At 37.0% G+C, this 22,700-nt stretch overlaps 1 protein-coding gene across 1 annotated transcript in view; it reads left to right on the top strand.

The window, feature by feature from the left end:
* Positions 1–22,700, top strand: part of Gcc2 (GRIP and coiled-coil domain containing 2) — a 44,858-nt gene that overhangs the window by 14,079 nt on the left and 8,079 nt on the right. Inside the window, exons 7-19 of the mRNA XM_069988640.1 lie at positions 142–211; positions 2,699–2,799; positions 2,902–3,000; positions 5,180–5,299; positions 6,584–6,748; positions 7,018–7,122; positions 8,883–9,045; positions 12,505–12,605; positions 12,696–12,773; positions 14,359–14,496; positions 16,938–17,059; positions 18,494–18,670; positions 21,236–21,453. Of these exons, the coding sequence (XP_069844741.1) occupies positions 142–211; positions 2,699–2,799; positions 2,902–3,000; positions 5,180–5,299; positions 6,584–6,748; positions 7,018–7,122; positions 8,883–9,045; positions 12,505–12,605; positions 12,696–12,773; positions 14,359–14,496; positions 16,938–17,059; positions 18,494–18,670; positions 21,236–21,453 (1,657 nt within the window). The remainder of the gene's footprint in view (positions 1–141; positions 212–2,698; positions 2,800–2,901; positions 3,001–5,179; positions 5,300–6,583; positions 6,749–7,017; positions 7,123–8,882; positions 9,046–12,504; positions 12,606–12,695; positions 12,774–14,358; positions 14,497–16,937; positions 17,060–18,493; positions 18,671–21,235; positions 21,454–22,700) is intronic.

Genomic DNA, 22,700 nt, shown 5'->3' on the forward strand with positions numbered 1-22,700 from the left:
CTATCAACAGAAGGAAGACAAGGAAACTAGTTTTTACATTATTTCTCATTGGCAATAATTTTCTCATAGTGATGGCCAGTTGATTGCAAGGACTGATAATGAATTCTGGTTTTTGTATTTATTTTCCCCTACAAAATCTAGGATTCCTTAGAGAAATCACATGTAAAAAATGATCAACTGTCTTCATTAAAAAAGCTGGAAGAAAAAATAGGTAATTATGGCTTTACAGGTATTATCAGCTTAAATAAGCTTGCTAATAGAATAAATTGGGAAATACAGTAGCCAATTAATTTTTAAAGATAGAGAAAATACTGCTGTTTTATTCTCTCATCCCTATTCCCCTTAAGCACTAGTGTGTATGACTCCATTTTTAAATGCTTCCATGATCATCTTGGATCTTTCATCCATTTAACAGACATTATTTGAGTGTTCAACTGTTCTACACACTGGTAATAAAAAAGTAAACAAGATAGAGAAGCTCACTGCTAAGAGGCTGAAAGTGCAGTAGCTGGAGTGTAGATTGCATATAGTGCTGATAGCATAGGAAGTTGCCTGCTTTGATTGAAGAAGACCATCACAGAGCAAGTTCTTCAGTTGGGTTTCAAATAAGGAATGTGTAACAGAAGAAAGGAACAGTGGGTGTCTCACATAATCTCAAGAATAGGAAGTTCTCAGGATATGAGGAAGAGTTGAGACTTCACACTTTATTCTTTGCAGTAGGCATTTATCCCAGTTAAAGTTGAAGAAATGTCTAGGCACTGGTGGCTCATGCCAATAATCCTAGCCACTCAGAAGACTTAAAATCTGATAATCACAGTTAGCCTGGACAGGAAAGCCCATGCAACTCATTTCCAGTTACACACCAGAAAACTGGAAGTAGAGCTTTGTTTCAAGTGGTAGAGTACTAGCCTTGAGCAGAAGAGCTCAGGGACCAGTGCCTAGGCCCTAAGTTCAAGCCCCATGACAGATTGAGGTGGGGAGGGGAGTTAAAGAAATAGAGCCGGGCGCTGGTGGCTCACGCCTGTAATCCTAGCTACTCAGGAGGCTGAGATCTGAGGATCGCGGTTCAAAGCCAGCCCGGGCAGGAGAGACTGTGAGACTCCTATCTCCAATAAACCACAAGAAAACCGGAAGTGGCGCTGTAGCTCAAGTGGTAGAGCGCTCGCCTTGAGCTGAAGAGCTGAGGGACAGCGCCCAGGCCCAGAGTTCAAGTCCCACTACCGACCAAAAAAAAAAAAAAAAAGAAATAGAGACTTAAAATTTTTGTATAATATTCTGTAGTACCTAAATTTAATGGTCAGTTGAAAGAGTTTAGAATAATTCTCAGTTTTTTTTTTTAAATTAGTGATTAGGGTAGAAAGGGATGCTCTGTGTTATAAAAGTTTAAATACTAGTTCAAATGGAGATGTTATATAGAATGCTATATAAATCTGGAGTTAATGAAATACCTAGGCTAGAGATTAAAATGTGTAACTTGCATTAAAAATGACATGATTAAAAAATAAAAAAATAAAATAAAAATGACATGATTGAAAATCAAGGCAGGACAGATAAAAATGAGGACCATGGACAGGTTGTTCCTTGTCTTTGAATGATAGAAACAAGGGAGATTGAGAAGGAACAGACATCGCGATACTGAAACCTGGAACAGTAAATGCCTTGAAAGTTTCCACAAGTACATTTGAAGTGAAAGAAGTAGAACAATATTTAGCCAAGGCAAGTGCCACTGATTATTTCCAATAAGTAAGATAAGTGCTGAGAACTTTCTATCAAGTTTGGAAACATAGATGACAATTCCCTAATATTATGGGTTTTAGGAAAGAAAAATATAGGGAAAAGAACCTTGAGAGCATGCATACCTTTTTGAAGGGTTTTGGAGTTAAGAATGATGTGGCTTATTTTTATGGAAAAGTAAGATCATGTTTGGGGTATTTGATCAATCCTATGGTGATCTCTCCATTTTGGGCCTTCAGCTGCTTCTACCATTTGTAGTTAGCCTTCATTTCTTGGTGTTATTTATTCTTATTGATAAACAGTTGGAGAAAAGTCCATTAGAATGGGGAAGTAGCTACTCTGATGCTTGAGTAAATGAGGAGGCATTCAGAAGTGAGGCAGGTGGCCTTCGCTATATAGTTTACTGTGGCACCTGGAAAATACACATTATAGATAGGGACAGAAATTCAGATCATAACTCCAGAAAATAACTCAAAATTAATTCATCAACCCTGGAGTTTAAGTAGAGATAACCAAAGAGATTAATGGGAGAAATAAAGGTTGGATCAGTCAAACATATTACAGTTGTAAATATCAGGTCCATCAAACTAGAGAATACATAACTGTTCACCTGCATCCAGTATCTATCTTCTCTACTTGATCCTGATTTAGAAACTACCACCTAAGTTCCTAGCAAAGCCGAATTTTTGGGAAAACACATTAAAAAGTCTGAACAATTCCAATTTCTAGACATGTTTAAATGACTTAAGAAAATGGCAAAGTTTGACATTAAACACCTCAATAAGATCCTAAGTAATTAAGCCTTCACTTAAAAAGATAGTTTTTGCTACTTAGCTTAATTTCATACTGTAAGTTTTGTGTTCCTTGGATAAAAAGGTCTAGCATAAAAAAATACGTAACTTGAGTAACTTGAATATTTTTCTTTTTGATGTCATAGATATAGTCCTTTCATTTCTGTTTTTAGGAAATCTGGAAAAAGAATCCAAAGAGAAAGAGGAGAAAATAAGTAAGCTAAAACTAGTTGCTATGAAAGCAAAGAAAGAGCTTGATTCTAGCAGAAAAGAGGTAAGCTGACCTAAAAATACAAGAGTTAGGGATCTTAGATTTTAGACATTCCAGATTTTCTGTCCATGAAAAACTCTTAACTTTACTGTGTTTTGAAAACAGGCCCAAACTCTAAAGGAAGAAATTGAATCTGTACGTTCAGAGAAGGATCAGTTGTCTGCTTCCATGAGAGATCTCATTCAAGGAGCAGAAAGCTATAAGGTAAATGTTAGATGAATTACAAATTGTATTCATAACTAATGAGAATTGTATATTCTTGTTCAGAAAACAAATAACTTGGTTTTGTTAATGAATCTTTTTGCCCTAGGTTTTTCATTTGTTTGTTTCCTTCTTTTTAACCACAGTCCTGGGACTTGAACCAGAAGGCCTAGACTCTGTCCCTAAACTTTTTTCCTCAAAGCTGCTACTTGAGCCATAGCTCCACTTCTGGGTTTTCTATGGATAATTGGAGATAAGAGTCTCATGGACTTTCCTGCTCAGGCTGGCTTCAAACCAAGATCCTCAGATCTCAGCCTCCTAAGTAGCTATGATTACAGGAATGAGGTTTCCCACACCGGGCATTTTTTTCCTAGTTTTTATACAGTGTAGCTCTAGAATCCTGATTCCAAGATTTTAAAGTAGATAACCTTTAAAGTATTTTTTAAAAGTAAAATTCTATTTAAGAACTTACTAATAAAAGTCAGAAATAAAAAGGGGGCTGGCTGCTGGTGGCTCACACCTGTAATCCTGGCTTCTTAGGAGGCTAAGATCTGGGGATCACATTAATTGGCATCACCAGTTTACAAGTGAGATATCTGACTCAAGGTTATTTAAAAATTCTTAATTGACTTCAAGATCAGTAATATAACAGAGCTAGGACTTTTCCAGTGTTGCACATCGATAGTTTAGCCAACAATCTGTACTACCCAAGGAAGATCAAAAAACAAAAGTCACTGGAAAAGGAATTAAAAACTATATGAGAAAAATCTTGATACTGAACAGACTAAAATCTGGATGGAATTTCGTCAGGGAAAAAAAAATGTTAATATAAGCCTGGTACTAGTGGCTCACACCTATAATCCTAGCTACTCAGGAGGTTGAGATCTGAGGATCACGGTTCAAAGCCAGCCAGTGCAGGAAAGTCCGTGAGAGTTTTCTCTCCAATTAACCACCAGAAAACTGGAAGTGACACTGTGGCCCAAGTGGTAGAGCGCTCACCTTGAGCTGAAGAGGTCAGGGACAGCACCCAGGCCCAGAGTTGAAGCCTCATGACAAACAACAATAACAACAAAAATTGTTCATGTAGAATAAGTAAGAGCTTATCTACATGGGTTTGGATATAAAAACGAATAATATATTCTGAAAAAATTTTAAAAAGTCTCATAATAATTGGTCACAAAAAGGCGTTTCTGAAATTTCAAAGCAATTTAAGAAATTACAAAGAGAAAGATTAAACTATATAAAGTTAGTATACCTGATCTACATTTGAAAGAAACTACCACGTTAAGGGCTGGGAATGTGGCTTAGCGGTAGATTACATGCCTACCATGCATGAAGCCTTGGGTTCAATTCCTCAGTACCACATAAACTCAAGTGGTAGTGGTAGAGTGCTAGATTAACTTGTAAAAGAAGTTCAGGGACAGTCCTCAGGCCCTTGAGTTCAAGCCCCAAGATTGGCAAGAAAAAAGAAACTACCATGTTAGATTATAGGATCTTTTCAGTAATAATAGACTAGCCATGCACTGGTGGCTTATACTGGCACCAAAAAAAAAAAAAAAGACATGGAGATACAGCTTCTCATGCAAACTGATTCATGAATAAGCATCTATATAAATGTTAAATAACTATTTTTGTTGGTGGTGTTTTGGCAGTATTGGAATTTGAATTCAGGGCCTTGTGCTTGCCAGGTAGGTACTCTACCATATGAGCATACCCCCAGCTTTTGGGGGATTTTTTTCCTTAAAAAAAAGAGAGAGAAGTTATACTTTTTACCCAGATTAACCTATACTGTGATCTTCCTATTTACGCTTCCAATAACAAGCACATGCCACTGTGCTTCGCTTTTTTGGTTTTGAGATGAGGTCTCAAGAACTTTTTTGCCTGAGATAGCTTCACACTGTAATCCTCCTGATCTCTGCCTGCAAAGAAGCTCAGATTACAGATGTAATCTGATTCAGGAAATGTTTTAAAAAATAGATTTATAAACTTTTTATAAAGTAATATTAATCCTTTCTCATATTTTTATATTTAAATTTACATTTTTATTGCTATATTTTCATGTTAAATATTTTAAGCATCCCAAATGGATTCAGTAAGTCTTATATCAGGATAGCTTGATTATACAGTCTGACCTACTGAATGCATAATAACCTAGTGTTAAATTTTTTGTCTTTCTTTGAAGAATCTTTTACTAGAATATGATAAGCAATCAGAGCAGTTGGATATGGAAAAAGAACGTGCTAACAATTTTGAGCATCACATTGAAGACCTTACCAAACAGTTAAGAAATTCAGCTTTCCAGGTAATTTTAAGTCAATTCAGACATGAAAATTGTGATAAATTTTAATCTCAGTATATATTTGTGTAAATAAATGCAGTCAGATAACTTCTTTTTTTCTCCTGTATTAGAAGGCTATTGACAAAATAGCTAAATAACTATCCTCTTAACAGTGGTAGCTTGTAAAACTTATTCTTTTTTTTTTTTTTTTAATTGTGAAAATGCCATATAGAGGGGTTACAATTATATGGGCAAGATAATGAGTACATTTCTTATCAAGCATTGTTGCCTCCTCCTTTGTTTCCCCTTCCCATCCCTTCCCATCTCCCACCCCACTTCCTGCCCCCCATTAACATTGTCATTACATGGAGTTGATTTTGAAATCTTTTTTTTTTATTTTTTAATATATATATTTATTGTAAAGTTACTATACAGAAGAGATACAGTTACCTGAGTAAGGAAATGAGTACGTTTCCTATTGAGCATTGTTACCCCTTCCTTTGTTTTTCCCCTACTATCCAAACAAACCAATTTTAATGTTGCTCATCTTGTCCCTTTGTTGTATGAAAGCTACAAAAAAGGTTTTGCACATAGTCACTTTGCTTCCTCTTTCTCTTGATTGACCCTGCCAGCCACTCCCTCTCCCCTCCCCCTCCCCCCCCAGTTTTGTTCTGTGGAACAAGCCTTGTGTCTGTGGTTTCTAGAGATCTGTGAGAATAAAAATGACTTTTTTATGATAGTCATTTTGATATCTGCATATCCTAACATATCTGATTAAAACAAATCCTTGTACATTTAAAAATATGTGTAGTGGCATCTTATTGTTGTTTTAATTTGCAGTTTCATACTGATATATAATGTTGAACATATTTTCATATGCTTATTTGCCATCTGTATATTTTCAGTGAGGTATCTGTTCAGATTCTTTGCCCTTTTTTTTTTTTTATTTTGAAATCTTAAAAAAAAATTTTGACCAGTCCTGGGGTTTGAACTCTGGGCCTGGGCATTGTCACTGAGTTCCTTTTGCTCAAGACTAGCATTCTACCTTTTGAGCTCCATAGCACCACTTCTGGCTTTTTTTGAGTAGTTTATTGGAGATAAGAGTCACATGGACTTTGCTGCCCAGGTTGTCTTTGAACCACAATCATCAGATCCCAGCCTCTGAGTAGCTACGATTTACAGGTATAGCCACAGGTGCCCAGCTAAAATCTTAAAATTTTTATACTATACCAGTATTCTCAGTAAACATTTAGTCTTTCTTTGCATATTTTCCACATATTTATAGTAATGAATCATTCATCATTTCAGTGTGAAAAATTGAGTTCAGATAATGAAGATCTCCAGGCCCGTATTGAGACACTACAGTCTAATGCCAAGTTATTAGAAGTACAGATTTTAGAACTCCAGAAAACTAAAGCAATGGTAGATAAAGAATTGGAAACTGAAAAACTTCACAAAGAGCAGAGGATTAAGGTAAAAAAAAAAAAACTTACTGATTTACATATATACGATATAGAGATTTTTACCAAAATATTACTGAATGAAGAAAATACTAGTAAAGGAATGAACACTGAGTACAATAGAGTTCATTCATTCCTTAATATATACAGACTGATTTTGAATGTGTATATTTTTTTAAATGTTAAAAGATTACCAGACTTTTTGTTTTTTTGTGTCAAATTTAAAGCCCTTAACAAATACCATTTTTTAAAAATGTTGGTTGGTTTTATTTTTAATTTTAGGAACATACCAATACTTTAAAGGAACTTGAAGAACTTCAGCTACAATTTCAAAAGGAAAAGAGACAACTTCAGAAAACCATGCAAGAATTAGAGCTGGTCAAAAAGGTAATATAAGACTCCAGACGGGGCTGGGAAGGTGGCTCAGTGGTAGAGTGCTTGCCTTGCATGCATGAGGCCTTGGGTTCGATTCCTTAGCACCACATAAGCAAAAAGAAAAAAGCCAGAAGTGGCGCTATGGCCCAAGTGGTAGAGCACTAGCCTTGAGCTGAAGAGCTGAGGGACAGCGCCCAAGCCCAGAGTTCAGGCCCCATGACCGGACCCCCCCCAAAAAAAAAAAGACTCCAGAGCCATGGGGCTGGGAAGGTGGCTCAGTGGTAGAGCGCTTGCCTTGCATGCTTGAGGCCCTGGGTTCGATTCCTCAGCACCACATAAGCAAAAAGAAAAAAGCCAGAAGTGGCGCTGTGGCTCAAGTGGTAGAGCGCTAGCCTTGAGCTGAAGAGGGACAGCGCCCAGGCCCAGAGTTCAGGCCCCACGACTAGACCCCCCCCCCAAAAAAAAGGACACCAGAGCCAAAACTTAGTCATTATTCATGTTATTAAATACACAAAAAAGGAATAGTTTGAAATATTCTTGTGATACTAAAATACGTTTTTCAGTTTATTAATTGAAATTTAACTTATTCCTCTTAAGTACCTATCTTTTTTTTATTTTTTACATCCATGAATCTCTTTTAAAAACAGCTTTGATGTTCTACATAATCCATGCAGATTTATTAAAAATACATATTTTAACCTGTACCCTTTCATGTGCCTGTCCACAAACAAATCCATTTGTGAGCATGAAGAATGACAAAATGTACTATCTGACCAGGCACTAGGCAACCTGAATTTTTATTTCCTATATATCCCAAACTTAAATCTACCAGGAAGTTATATTGCACCACCACCACCACCATAAAAGCTTAGATTTGCTCTGAAACACAGAATTACATTAAAAATTACCTTACAATGTTTCCAAACTTCAATTGGTGGTATAAATGCTGCATGAATAACAAGCTGGCTATACATAATAACTCTGGCCAGCACCGAGACTGAGGCCCCAGTGGGGCTTTTGTGCATCTCCTCTAACACCAGTTCCTGAAACTCAGGGATTCCGTTCAATGGTAACGCCTGCGGGTTCTGGTCTCCATGGTGATTGGGCCCTGCATTTCCGCACTTCTGGGTCTGCATTCCCAGTGAGCCAATCTGTGCGGGACCAAGACGCATGGCATCTTCCGACCCTAGGAGAAGCCATTTCGCTGAAAAGCCTCCGCTCCCACAGGCTGCATAGACCTGTAGTCAATAAAGCCCCACGCCAAGGTGCTCTTGCTTGCTCACCGGCGGCGCCGGGGCGGGGAGCCCAGTCTGGTGCTCGCAGGGAAGGGCGGCCTCCAAGGTCTGGGTAGCGGGGTCGTGAACATGGCTGGCTCAAGTCTGGGCACGGATATCCCGTTCTAAACTTGCAGTAGAGAATCAGAAGCGCTGAGCAGCAGGCACAACTCTGGGCCGAGGCCTTGGCGGCACCGTCCCAGGAGCTGGGTCCTGTGGGTCCAAGTTCCTATCTTTTTAAGATCCCCATAAAACTAGAACTATTATAGTTAAAGACAGTTACAATCAAATAGAATGAAACTAAGAAAGTTGAGTTGAACTATTAGAAAACAACTTTATGAAATTAAAAACTAGAAAGTATTTCTCCTTTCTTCATTACTGTTTACAATATTAGTATGTTATAGAGAACCTGAAATTACTTGGTTTCTGTAGCACCATTTTAGCAACTTTACAAATGAAACTAACCTAGTAATGTGTAATCTTCTATAAAATGTTCAGGATGCTCAACAAACTACACTCATGAATATGGAAATAGCAGATTATGAACGTTTGATGAAAGAACTAAATCAAAAGTTAACGAACAAAACCAGCCAAATAGAGGATTTGGAACAAGAAATAAAAATTCAAAAACAAAAACAAGAAACTTTACAGGAAGAAATGAGTAAGTAAAAACAAATCTACTTTCTAATTATTTCATCTTAATAGGTTGAGAGGGCAGTATTAGTTTATCTCACAAGTCCCTTACCATATGTTTCTAACACAATGCTAAACATGAGGACCAGAAGGAATATAAAAAATCATTTGCCATGTGGGTGCTAGCCTGATGGGATTCCTCACTTAAACATTTCTTAAGTACTTGCTATATGTTTAATACAAAGACAAAAACAAACTTGACAAGGTCTTTCTCCACAGTTTGCTGATTAGCAAATATAAATGTAAGTGAAGCATTTAAAGATGTTTCTAAACTAGGTGCCAGTCGCTCAACACACCTGTAGCTGTTTGAGAGCTTGAGAGCCAAAGGATCTAATGGTAGGTGAGCCCAGACATACTGGAGAGATGCCTTTTCACCTAATCACATACCATGCTGGCACATGCCTGTCATTCCAGTTATGTAGCAGGCTGAGATCAAGAGGATTTCAATTCCTGTTAGCCCAGGCAGAAAAGTTCAAGAGACCCCTTTTCAACCAATTTCTGGTCATGGTGATGTATACTTGACATAATAGCCACATTGGAGGCTGAGACAAAAGTCTGCCAAAAAAAAGTTCGACAAAAAAGGCTGAGAGACTCCATCTCAACAGAAGAGGCTGGGGATGGTGTTTTATGTCTGTCATCCTAGCAATCACAGGAAGCCTAAAATAAGTATTGTAATCCAGGTACACACCCAGCAGGAAGCAAGACCCTATCTCAAAAATAGCCAGTGCAAAAAAGGGTTACAGGCATGGTTCAGTGATAAAACACCAATCTTACAAGTTCCTGAGTTTAAACTCTATTACATTGAAAGATTTCAACTTTGTCCATAAAATATTTCCAGTGTTAGCATTGAAAGTTATTGATTTAGTGCACTCCTTCAGCTGTATCTCACAAATCAATATGTGGCATTAATTTAGCTTGAACTATTTAATTTCTTTGTGATTCATTCTTAGGTCCATAGGTTACTTAGAAGCTTGTTGTTTAATTTCTAAATATTAAGTGATTTTTATCAAATACCTTTCTGTTAATGATTTCTAATTTAATCCTTTACAGTTAGTATGTACTCATGATTTCAACCCTTTTAGGTCTGTGAGCCAGCAAATGATTTCCTTTGGCCACTGTTCTTTGTTCTTGAAATCAGTATATAACTGTGTATTAGTTGTTGGATGGAGTGTTCTTTGTCCTGTCAGTTACATCATGTCTGGTAGGGGGATTCTGAACTTTTCCTATCAAGTCCTACAAAAGAAGTGTGTTGATATCTCCAATCTTCTATGTGACTCACTTTCACACTTCACTTCTGTCAGTTTATTGTTTTATATATTTAAAAATTCTGATGTTCTTGATGATTTAATTTTGCTGTTAGTATAAAATGCCCTATTCCTTCTCCTAAAGTCTTATTTGATTTTAAAAGGAATCAATACTGTAAGTATCACTGGAGGTTTCTTTGTATCACTACTTAACATTTGGTTTTTGCATAAGTGCATGTAATTTCTTAGGTAGCATAGTGTTGGGTATTGCTTTGACCAAGCTGATGGTCTCTGTTATTCAGTTGAAGTGATTAAACCATTTCCTTTTAACATGGTCACTTACATTAAGTAACTAGGTTATTTACTCCTTGCTGGTTGCTGTCTGTCTTGTCTTTTGTTTGCTTTTTCCTCCTTTCCTGTCTTCTTTTTGGGTTTTAGTTGCTGACTTAGGGTTTTTCATATAGCTCTTGAATTTTGTAATTGGATTGCCTTCAATTACATAATACTGTCTTATATTATGAGAAGTTTACAGTAGTATTACTTCCTTCTTGTCCTTTGTGCTATTTTTATGTCTTTTTGAAGTTTCTTTTAACTGTGTCTTCAAATTCACCAATCTCTAATATATAATCCATTAATCCTATCCAGTGAAGTTTTCATTTTACATAGTACATTCTCATTTCTAGAAGTTCTATTTGATCCTTAATTTTTTCCATTTCTCACTTCAGTATGTTTGACTTTGAAGTTCTCATTTTCAGAAGCTTCATATGTGATTTTTGAAGTTACTGTTAGTTCAGAATCCACTGATATTCTGTTGGTATTTTTAATCATGTCCCACAACTAATAAAACAGTGAATCTTCCCTGACTGTTTCGTGATGGGTATTTCATAATACACCAGATAGCCTTTTGGGTTACTTTTCTAACATTCAAATGTTGCTTTGTATTACCTGTGGGATGCTGTCCCCTGATTTCATGCATATCTTATCATAATTCTTGGACTACTTTGCAAGACTTATGAGATATAAAAATCACTTTTTAGAACTGGACAAATACATGCCATGAAATAACTAAATTATGCATAGTTAAGGTACACCTGACCTTACCAAATGATATAATCTCTATATGTGAATTTAGCCTCAAAAGCTCATTAGTAGTAAGAGCAGTTATGTAACTACAGTAAGGCACACTATTTAAAACTCTGTGACTACAGAGAACACAAGTCTTGCCATCTACTCTTACATCAAGTTTTGGCAGATTTGGCCTGCTGGTTGCAGGTGTCTGTGTAACCTAAATAATGATGCCACTTATCCATATTGACATTTGTTGGTAAGAGTTTTTGTTTAGTACATTTTCATTTTTTCCTTGTTGAGTTCTGTTTCACTGAAAATCACTCCCACAAAAAGTTTATATATGAGTTACTGTTGCAAAAACAGATAACCAGGTATGTGCCTCAGATATGCTGTGGTTATAAATACAAATCTTTTTTTTTTTTTTTCTGATACTGGCACTCTACCAATTGAGCCACATCTCACCCTTCTAGCTTTTTACTTGTTACTTAGAAAAAAGACTTTTCTGAGTAGTCAGAATTACAGTCATGAGCCACAGCTGCCTAATTTGGGGGACTTTTAAAAGTAATTTCCTTATCTTTTAAACAGCCATGTATTTATTTTAAGTATATATGCTAGTATTTTTATTGATGAATGGATTTGCTTCCAAATAATCCAGTGGGAACTCAAAGTAGATGAGATAGAAGGAAGGGATTGATGAAGATTTTCCATACAGAAGTAATAGTAAACATCTTAGGTTTTATGGACCATACAGCCTGTGTTGTGATTGCTCATGTCACTATTGTGGCACAATTGAATGCATATGATTTAATGAACTAGCATGTTTGTTAAAACTATTCACAAAAACAACCTGTGTGCTCCACTTTGCTGACTCCTAGTCTAAGTATAGTAAGATTGACTGTGTATTAGTAATTGCCAACCTGGGGACTGGACATAGTGGAATTCATTGTATAGTTACCACTACTGTCAAATATGTTGGTAATATTTTATAATAGAAATCTAAAGCAGGTTTCTTTTAAAGCTTGAGTTAATACAAAGAGAAGCCTTGTCATTCATGTATTATTTTCACCCATAAAAACTATTTCATCTCTTTCTGCTGAACTTACTTCTTGTACTAGCTTCCCTACATTCTTCACTGCAGCAATATGAAGAAAAAAACACCAAAATCAAACAGCTGCTTGTGAAAACCAAAAAGGAACTGGCGGATTCAAAGCAAGCAGTATGTTAATTTCTGTTTCATATTTTAGTACTTATTCATAGTTTATAAACAACTTCATTTTTTAATTTAACCAAGATTTTCCTTCTGTAGGAAACTGATCATTTAATATTTCAAGCATCATTAAAGGGTGAGCTGGAGGCAAGCCAACAGCAAGTAGAAGTCTATAAAGTAAGATATTTATTTGTATTTACTAAGATTTAAGGGGGAACAAGAGGGAGAGTGATACATTATATGAATATTTGGATATGTCAAAATTTTTGTGTAATTGATGCCAATAAAAATGTGGATAATTTTTTTTTTTTAAGATGCCTTCAGCTGGGCTGGGAAGGTGGCTTAGTGGTAGAGCGCTTGCCTTGCATGCATGAGGCCCTGGGTTCGATTCCCCAGCACTACATAAGCAAAAAGAAAAAAAGCCAGAAGTGGTGCTGTGGCTCAAGTGGTAGAGCACTAGACTTGAGCTAAATTGCTTAGGGACAGCACCCAGGCCCAGAGTTCTGGCCCTACGACTGGACCAAAAAAAAAAAAAAATTAAAAAAAAAAAAAAGATTCCTTTAGCTACTTGAGATAAGTGATTGGGAAGACTGAGATTCAAGGCTAGCCTGGGCAAAAAGTTAGTGAGACACCCTATCTCAAACAAATAAGCCAGGCACGGTAGTTCTTACCTGTATCCTAATTCTTTAAGAGGTGGCTATAAATAGGAAGATTACAATCCAAGGGAGGGAAAAAGTGAAGAAAAGGGCTCTTTAACATTTTTTAGCAGTAGAAGAGGTAAATAAATGTTATGTATTTGAAGATCTATAATATATAATAGTACAAAATAAAATAAATCTGGCCTTGCCCATGTAATTGTAACCCCTCTATACGGTATTTTCACAATTAAAAAAAAATAAATCTGGCTTCAAGCCTAATGTGAATCCTCTGATTAAATTACAGTAACAGAAGCAGGTTTTAAGATTAGTTTATACGATTATGTGTGTGTGTGTGTGTGTGTGTGTGTGTGTGTGTGTGTGCGCGTGTGTGTGTACATATATATATATATATAATATATATGTCTTGAAGTACATGTAATCTGAAATTTTTTACAATTAATATTCTTTTATTGATGGTTTAAGAAAAAAATAAGGCCAGGTGCTGGTGGCTCATGCCTATAATCCTAGCTCCTTAGGAGGCCAAGATCTGAAAAGTCCATGAGACTCTTATATCCAGCTAACCAGTAAAATGCCCATGGGGGCTGAGTGAAAAAGCCAAGTGAGATTGTAAGGCCTTGAGTTCAAGCCCCCTTATTGGCCCCAAAAAAAGGAAACAAAAGAAAAAAAAGCGCAAATCTACTTCCTGTAGTGAATAAGCAAGTTCTTATAGTCTACTTATATTGTCTCAACTTTTTTTTTTTTTTTTTTTTTTTGTCATGGGGCTTAAACTCTGGGCCTGAGCACCGTCCCTCAGCTCTTTAGCTCGAGGCTAGCACTCTACCACTTGAGCCACAGTGCCACTTCCTGTTTTCTGGTGGTTTATTGGAGAAAAGAGTCTCACAGATGTTCCTGCCTGGGCTGGCTTTGAACCGAGATCCTCAGATCTCAACCTACTGAGTACCTAGGATTAGAGGCATGAGCCACTGGCACCCAGTTTGTCTCTACTTATTTAAATATAATACCTCACAATCTCAAGTTCATGTTTTTTTTTGTTTTGTTTTAAAATGGTTTTAGTTAGTGAAAAATTTGATTTCTGGAACTAAACTTAAAGATTTTGCTCCCAGATTCAACTTGCTGAAATAACATCTGAGAAACACAAAATCCACGAGCATCTGAAGACCTCAGCAGAGCAGCATCAGCGCACACTGAATGTGTACCAGCAGAAGGTGACAGCACTACAAGAGGAGAGTCGAGCTGCCAAGGTAAGTCCTTCAGCACTGCAGCCTCTGACCATGGCATTCTATTACAAGATAGTAGGCATTCATACTTATAAAGTATATGTTAGAACTTATGCATTGTTTTTATTTTGTGAAGTTTTAATTTTTGATGGTTTGATTTCCTGTTCTGTAACCTGCTAGTAGTGGAGAAATGTAGCTTAATTTAAAAAAAGGAGACTGAAAGACTACAAAGACACACAGTTTCCAAGACCATGTAGTATAAGGACACAGCCTGGCCTACAGAACTGTAGTATATTATATCATCTTCTGGTAATTGTCTATTTTGATGACCCTGTGTCATCTAGCAAAAGTGAAATTTCATACATAAATATGTAATACATGTATGAAAATTTTTATATTAGGGTGATTAAAAGTTGTTAAAAGCTTTAGAATTAAAAGAGGTTATCATCAGTTTGCCCATGTTACTCATGTTGGCAGCTTACTGCAACAATAACTACATGTCGTTTTTTTACAATCTGTATAGTTTGGGACTTGTTAAAGCATTGGTATGTTTATTGGTATAGTCTTGAAATGCTTCTATGTTGTGGAGACTCCTGAAGCCCATTTTTTTCATGGGGGGTGGAGGGAGCGGACTTAAGAATTGTTTTTTTTTTTATTTTTATTTTTTTTTGGGGTCCGGTCGTGGGGCCTGAACTCTGGGCCTGGGTGCTGTTCCTCAGCTCTTCAGCCCAAGGCGAGCGCTCTACCACTTGAGCCACAGTGCCACTTCCGGCTTTTTTTTTTTTCTGCTTACGTGGTGCTGAGGAATCGAACCCAGGGCCTCATGCATGCAAGCCAAGCGCTCTACCACTGAGCCACCTTCCCAACCCTTAAGAATTGTTTTTTAATTTCTGTTTTAAATTGTATTGGGTCCAAATTCATTTATATGCACAAAGTTATATAATATAATTGAAGGTCATTACCCAAATATCCTACCAAGTTTTTCCTTATAATGAGTGAATTAAACAGTTGTTATTCAAATAAAAATATAGAAAGGCAACATAGCTTTTTCTGAGGACTAAATAATTTTAAAATAACATTCTAACAGAATGACCATTGGCGCCTACTTCCTTGTCTCCAATAAGCAAAATGGATAGTACAGTGGTTTGGTAGGCACTATCTTGGCAAAATTGACATGGAGTTTATAGATATCTTCAGGCAAGTAGAAGGCCTAGAATTAAACTATTGCTACTCTGTTTTGAAACTGAAGTCAAGTAAGAATGTCTTTGAAATTTTCATTGAATTTTAATAGTAGATCATAAGTGAAAAATATTTGTTCAGTTTCAGAAGCAAAAGGTGCCATTGTAAAATTAATGAGTAGAAAATTATTCTGCTAGGATAGCAAAACATTTTATTAGACAAACTTATAGCTAAGGCTGTACAAAAGTAAGCCAATAGAACTGTATTTCATAGTGAAGTTAAATCAGCACTCAAATGAACATCAGCTATTTTCTTGATTTTCAAAATCATATTTCACTTTAACTTCTGAAAGAAAATAAGAATATTATACAATGGAATTCTATGCCTCCATCAGAAAGAATGACATTGCCCCATTTGTTAGGAAATGGAAAGACTTGGAAAAAATTATATTAAGTGAAGTAAGCCAGGTCCAAAGAAACATAAGTCCCACAGTTTCCTTTATTTGCAATAACTAGTATAAGTTTAGGACAAGCAGAAAAGGTCAAAAGCTATATACATATGACCATATAAGATGATATTAAGGGAAATGAGCCCCAAGATAGGGTTACAAATATTTTTTTTTCTTGCTTGCTATTGTTTTTAAAGTATTTATAATGTGAATGTGATTTTTTTGTTTCTTTGGTATGTTCCTCCCCCACAGTATAATCTCCGTTTTCACTGTATTTGATTCCGGGGGCTGGGAAGGTAGCTCAGTGGTAGAGCGCTTGCCTTCCATGCATGAGGCCCTGGATTCTATTCCTCAGCACCACATAAGAAAAAAGAAAAAAGCCAGAAGTGGCACTGTGGCTCAAGTGGTAGAACGCTAGGCTTGAGCTGAAGAGCTGAGGAACAGCGCCCAGGCCCAGAGTTCAGGCCCCACGACTGGACCCCAAAAAAAAAAAAAATTGATTCTGGTACCCTGCATCTTGTATATACATTTTTTACTATGGGGAAAGGAAAGAAAAAACAAAATGCTTAAATAGGGATACGGTTGACCCTTGTAACAATGAGATGTACAAGACACTATGTTGAAAACAAACTTTACAGCTAGGGGGAGTGGGGGTTGTGGGGAAGGAAGGAATAGTAAGGGAAAAACAAAGGAGGAGGCAACAATGCTCCATAAAAAAATGTACTCATTACCTTACTCATGTAATTGCAACCCCTCTGTACAGTATTTGTACAATAAAAAACATGTAAAAAGAAAATAAGAATAATATAATTTTTTCCTCTTTTCTTAAATGTTATAGGCAGAACAAGCTGCTATAACCTCTGAATTTGAGAGCTACAAAGTCCGAGTTCATAACGTTCTAAAACAACAGAAAAATAAATCTGCGTCTCAGGCTGAAACTGAGGGAGCTAAACAAGAAAGGTAAAGTTAAGTTAAAGAAATACCAAATATTCAGGGTTTTCACCATTTATACAGGTAATTAATCAAGTAGATTGAAAATCCTCTCTTGACTTTTTTGACTGTGAGATTTTAGGTTTCATTATAGGAGTGTGCACAGAGGTTGTTGGCTTCACTCAGGGAAACTAAACTGTGAAGGCACTGTTGCAGACTCCAGAAGTTGTTAAAGAAAACAGTGAAGCCAGAATGTGGTTGCTGAGATATACACTAAAAGTTCAATCTTGCCTTAATAGGATCTGTTCATAGTAAAAATTTGGACATTAATATTACATTATGGTTTTTTGAAAATTTAGAAGCAAAAAATGATTGTTATCTCAATATATTTTATCACCCATTAGGTTAACTAGAAGTTGATTACCAATATTTTACTTACTTTAAAAGCTGTAAATTAAGCCGGGCACCAGTGGCTCATACCTGTAATCCTTGCTACTCAAGAGGCTGAGATCTGGGGATCGCGGTTCAAAGCCAGCCCGGGCAGGAAAGTCTGTGAGACTCTTATCTCCAATAAGCCACTAGAAAACCGGAAGTGGCACTGTGGCTCAAGCAGTAGCGCACTTGCCTTGAGCTGAAGAGTGCAAGAACAGCACCCAAGCCCACAGTTCAATCCCCATGACCGACCAAAAAAAAAAAAAAGGTGTAAATTAATTTTTCTTAAACTTATGGCCATATCAATTATATTTGAATAGTGCTTAATGCTTCTTTGAAACTAGCAGATTTACAGAAGAGTTTTTAAATTACTCAGAAATATACCGGTATAGGTAGGGCATTCACTGGCTTTGTTTTATACCAGAAGTTTGGTATTCAGAGCTCTTTAATCTGCTTGATACCTGGTCATATAGTTTTGGGTAGGACTGATGATCTTGTGGGTGTTTGTATATTTATGTTTATATTCCTTCCTGTTTAAGAATCTAGTGAAAATACAGACTGAAGAAGCATGATGAGGCTGAATATTAATACACTGAATAAATACAAATTGCAGCCTCTATTTTCTATCCATATGGTATTCTGAGTTAATACCTATTGCTTTTCTTTTTCCAGTCTTTCACTACACATTGGTCTAATTCCTCAATCTCCTAACAATTAAGTTAGACCTATATGAAGTTTGTTTTTGTTCTTTTGTTTGTTTTTCTTACCTAATGGCCAATCTCAAATAGGCTATTTTGATGCTATGTAATGCTCTGTTCCATTATAATAGGATACATTAAAATTCATTCTTCAAAAAAAAAAATCAGCCTGAGATTTAAAAACTGACTGTGAATTCTTACGACTTACATTGCTTTTAGAATGATTCCAGATCGCAAGAGCATGACAAGTAAACAATTAAAATACATTATAAACCCCCAAATGAGGATCACTTATTTTCAAAGATTATTTTACAACTGTTTATTTCTGTTTTAGGGAACAGCTGGACTTGCTGATTGACCAATTGAAAATCAAACTACAAGATAGTCAGAATAGTTTACAGATGAATGTTTGTGAACTTCAGACATTGCAGTCTGAGCATGATACTCTACTGGAGAGGCACAACAGGATGCTGCAGGAAACTGTGAGCAAAGAGGCGGAACTGCGGGAAAAGTAAGGCTGCCAGCAGCACTCACACTGACATGCTTCTTGGGATAAATGCAGATTCAGAAATAAGTAGCCATTTCTGTTTGTTTGTTTTGTCAGTAACAGGGTTTGAACTCAGAGCTTGGAGACTCTCAACTTGCTTGCTCACAGCTGGTGCTCTACTGCTTGACACACATCCAGCCCAACTTTTTGCTAGTTAATTGGATATGGACTGCCTGGGCTGACTTTAAACCATGATCCTCCAGGTCTCAGATTCTTTGATAGCTAGGATTACAAATGTGAGCCCCCAGTACCCAGTTAGAGGTAGATACTCAAAAGAGTTTAAGACTGTTTGCAGCATTTTGAGCTTTTTTACTTCATAAGAAGTAAAGCCTAGTAGAAATACCACTGTCTGTGCCCCTCTAAGAAGTAGCCTTTTCTTTATAATTACTATCTTCTATAATATTCAAATATTCACACATTTTCTGTGTAATACTATGAAAATAACTCCAAAGGAATGTACTTAGCCAGTCATCAGTGGCTCACACATGTAATCGTAGCTACTCAGGAGGCTGAGATCTGAGGATCATGGTTAAAAGCCAGCCTGGGCAGAAAAGTCTATGAGACTCTCATCTCCAATAAACTACTCAGCGAAGGCCAAAAGTGGTGCTGTGGCTCAAGTGGTAGAGTGCTAGCCTTAAGCACAAAGAGGCTCAGGGTCAGTGCCCATGCCCTGAGTTCAAGCCCCAGGACTGGCAAAAAAAAAAAAAAAGGAATATGTTTATTAGGCCCATGAGTTCATATCTATACTACAAAAAGACTTGACTAATCCCCTTTCTCCCCTCTACACACACATACGCACAGGCATACACCCTAAAGAACTGGACTATACAGCAGACTTACAAAACCCTCACCCTAGCCTCACCTTATCCTGGAAGTTTTTCCTCAGTGCCAGTGGTGGAACCCAGAGCCTTGCACATACTATTTAAGTACTTTGCCAGTGAGCTGCATTCCCAGTCTTCCTTATGAACTCACTGTGACTGCCAGTGGTTGTGATTCTTCTTTTACCTTCTCCATAGATAATGCTTGAACAAAATTACTTGTGGAAAACTATATGCTGCCATTCTCCTGGCTCATGATATAAACTTGTCAATTAAGATATCCTTTCTAGCACAGTGCCAGGGGCTCACCCCTGTAATCCTAGCTACTCAAGAGGTTACGATGTAAGGATCAGGTTCAAAGCTAGCCCACCTAGAAAAGTTTATGGGACGCTTATCTAAACTATCAAAACCAGAAATGGAGCTGTGGCTCAAGTGGTAGAGTACTAGCCTTGCGCAGAAAGAAGTTCAAGAACAGCACCCAGGCCCTGAGTTCAAGCCCCCAAGACTGGCACCAAAAAAAAAAGAAAAAGGAAAAAAAAAAGTTCATCCTTTTCTAAAAGTTGGAATTTTTATTGCTTATCTCTCTTCTGCCACTGAAATTAATTTTAAACTTCATGTGGTATGTGCATGTACAATGAACAGAAGTTACAATGGATATGATACAGTATTTATGTCCCCTTGGAAGTATGTTTTATATTGTTAGGCATGAGAGTGAGTGAAGGACATCTTTTAGTTTGTTCTCTTTTTGGCTGTATATTCTTTGCCTTTGAGAAAATACCTGTAAATCCCTCATGTGAAAAGGAAATGTATTTTTAACCAAAACCAAACATAAAACCTGAAAACAAGTACACCATTAAAACTATTGATTCCCAAATTATAGGTATATTGCCTAGTGTCAGTTTCCCAAAGGAAACTAGAAAAAGTAGGTTGGAGAATCTGATAAAGAGGTTATAGTATGGAAACTAGATGGCTATCTTTTTATCAAGGTGTCCCACTGTTCTGATGTACAATAAGATTTGAAAACACTATAGAAAACTAAACCTTTATGTTTAAGGTATTCCTGTTGTCACTCAAAGATAAATACTTTTTTAAGGCTTTCTATAGAAAAAGTATTATTTTTCGTGGATTTTTTTTTGTTTTGTTTTATGCTGGTCCTAGGGTTTGAACTCAGGGCCTAGACTCTGTTTTGGAGCCTTTTGCTCAGGGCTAGTGCTCTACCCCTTGAGCTACAGCTCTACTTTCGGCTTAATTGGAGATGAGTTTCATGGACTTTCCTGCCCTGCCTAGCTTTGAACCATGATCTTCAGATTTTAGCCTCATGCTAGGATTATAGGTGTGAGCCTATAGCACCTGGCTTTTTCATGTTTTTAAAGTAACAGAAAATAATTGCCCATATAAGATGATCTGAAGAAATTGACTAATGAAAAGAATAAAAGTATAATTATTTTATGCTCTAAATATGCTCTGCTGCACCATGAAGAAAGGTCCCAAGGTTCCTCATCTGAACTGTATAGCACATGAAAACGATTCAAACTAGATGGCAACCAGTCATCAGTCTTGTGACACCAGCAGTATATTGCAGATGCAGATGAGAGAGGTTGGTCTAGACATGTGGATGATATAGGGCTTCTCTTACAGAACCCCGTTGAGACAGGCTGAGTCAGAAAAATACATGGAAACTAAATATGAACTAAGTTTTTGTCTCCTCCAGGTTGTGTTCAGTACAATCAGAGAACATGATGATGAAGTCTGAGCATGCCCATACGGTGAGTCAGCTAACATCCCAAAATGAGATCCTCCGGAACAGTTTCCGAGATCAAATGCGACATCTGCAGGAAGAGCATAGAAAGACAATCGAGACACTACAGCAGCAGCTCTCCAAGGTGGAAGCTCAGCTCTTCCAGCTCAAGAGTGAACCAACCACAAGAAGTATGTATGTACCCATGGAAGTGTTGCTTGTTCGTGTTTTCACCTTTTGTCATTTGAATACATTCTTGTAAGAGTCAGCAACTTATGTAAGTGGCCACCAATGCCAGTTCTGTGATTAATGAATTTTGGATTTACTAAAAAGATATTTGAACTACTTGAATATATTTTAATTAGGATACTGATTTTCATGAATTTATTACTCTCCTTGTAAAGGATCATTTCTTTCTCTCATACTCATCAGTTTTGTGACATGAATTCTAACTAGTATTCACCACTTTATACTTGGTGTTCTTCACTGTTGGCCACCGGATATACCTACTGTTTAGTTGGACAAATTAGATATAGAGCAAGGGGCACTGTGGTGGCACTGAACTTGTATAATTGCCTGGCCAATACAGCTTCGCTTCAAATTCAGTTGAGGCTTTATTTCAACACACCTACTATTACATATCATTGTGATTCTAGGAAGAGATATGAAAGTGTCAGCCATAGTGACACTGGAAAATGTTGTTGAGGTCAGAAGACAACTTCAAGAAAACTTAACATATATAAGAGGTCAGAAGAGAGAACAACCAGCCAAAATAAATGGATTTTACAAAATGTAATCTAGGAGTCAGTATTGGAATAGTAGTTGGCAAAAATATAAGAAATTGGGAAAATGCTTCAGAAAGGACTGAAGAGCTGAGAGTTGAAAGTACAAGAGAAAAAACCTTATGGAATAGAAAATAAATTAAATTCTAAATGTTTAAAATCTGGATTAAGCTGGGTGCCAAGTGGCTCATACCTGTAATCCTAGTTTTCAGGAGGCTGAGATCTAAGTATTGAGGTTCAAAGCTAGTCTGGGTAGAAAAGTCCATGAGACTCTTATCTCCACTTAATCACCAGAAATGGGGCTGTGGGCCAAAGTGGTAGAGTGCTAGTCTTGAGCAAAAAAAAAAAGTTCAGGGACAGTGTCCAGTCCTTGAATTCAAGCCCCACCACCAACCAAAAAAAAAAAATCTGCCGGCACCAGTGGCTCACACCTGTAATCCTAGCTACTCAGGAGGCTGAGATCTGAGGATTGCAGTTCAAAGCCAGCCTGGGCAGGCAAGTCCGTGAAACTCTTATCTCCAATAAACCACCAGAAAACTGGAAGTGGCACTGTAGCTCAAGTGGTAGAATGCTAGCCTTGAGCTGAAGAGCTGAGGGACAGCGCTCAAGCCCAGAGTTCAAGCCCCTAGACCGACCAAAAAAAAAAAATCTGGATT

Source organism: Dipodomys merriami, unplaced genomic scaffold, assembly GCF_024711535.1.
Source record: "Dipodomys merriami isolate MVZ:Mamm:240054 unplaced genomic scaffold, mDipMer1.0.p SCAF_36, whole genome shotgun sequence".
NCBI lineage: Eukaryota > Metazoa > Chordata > Mammalia > Rodentia > Heteromyidae > Dipodomys > Dipodomys merriami.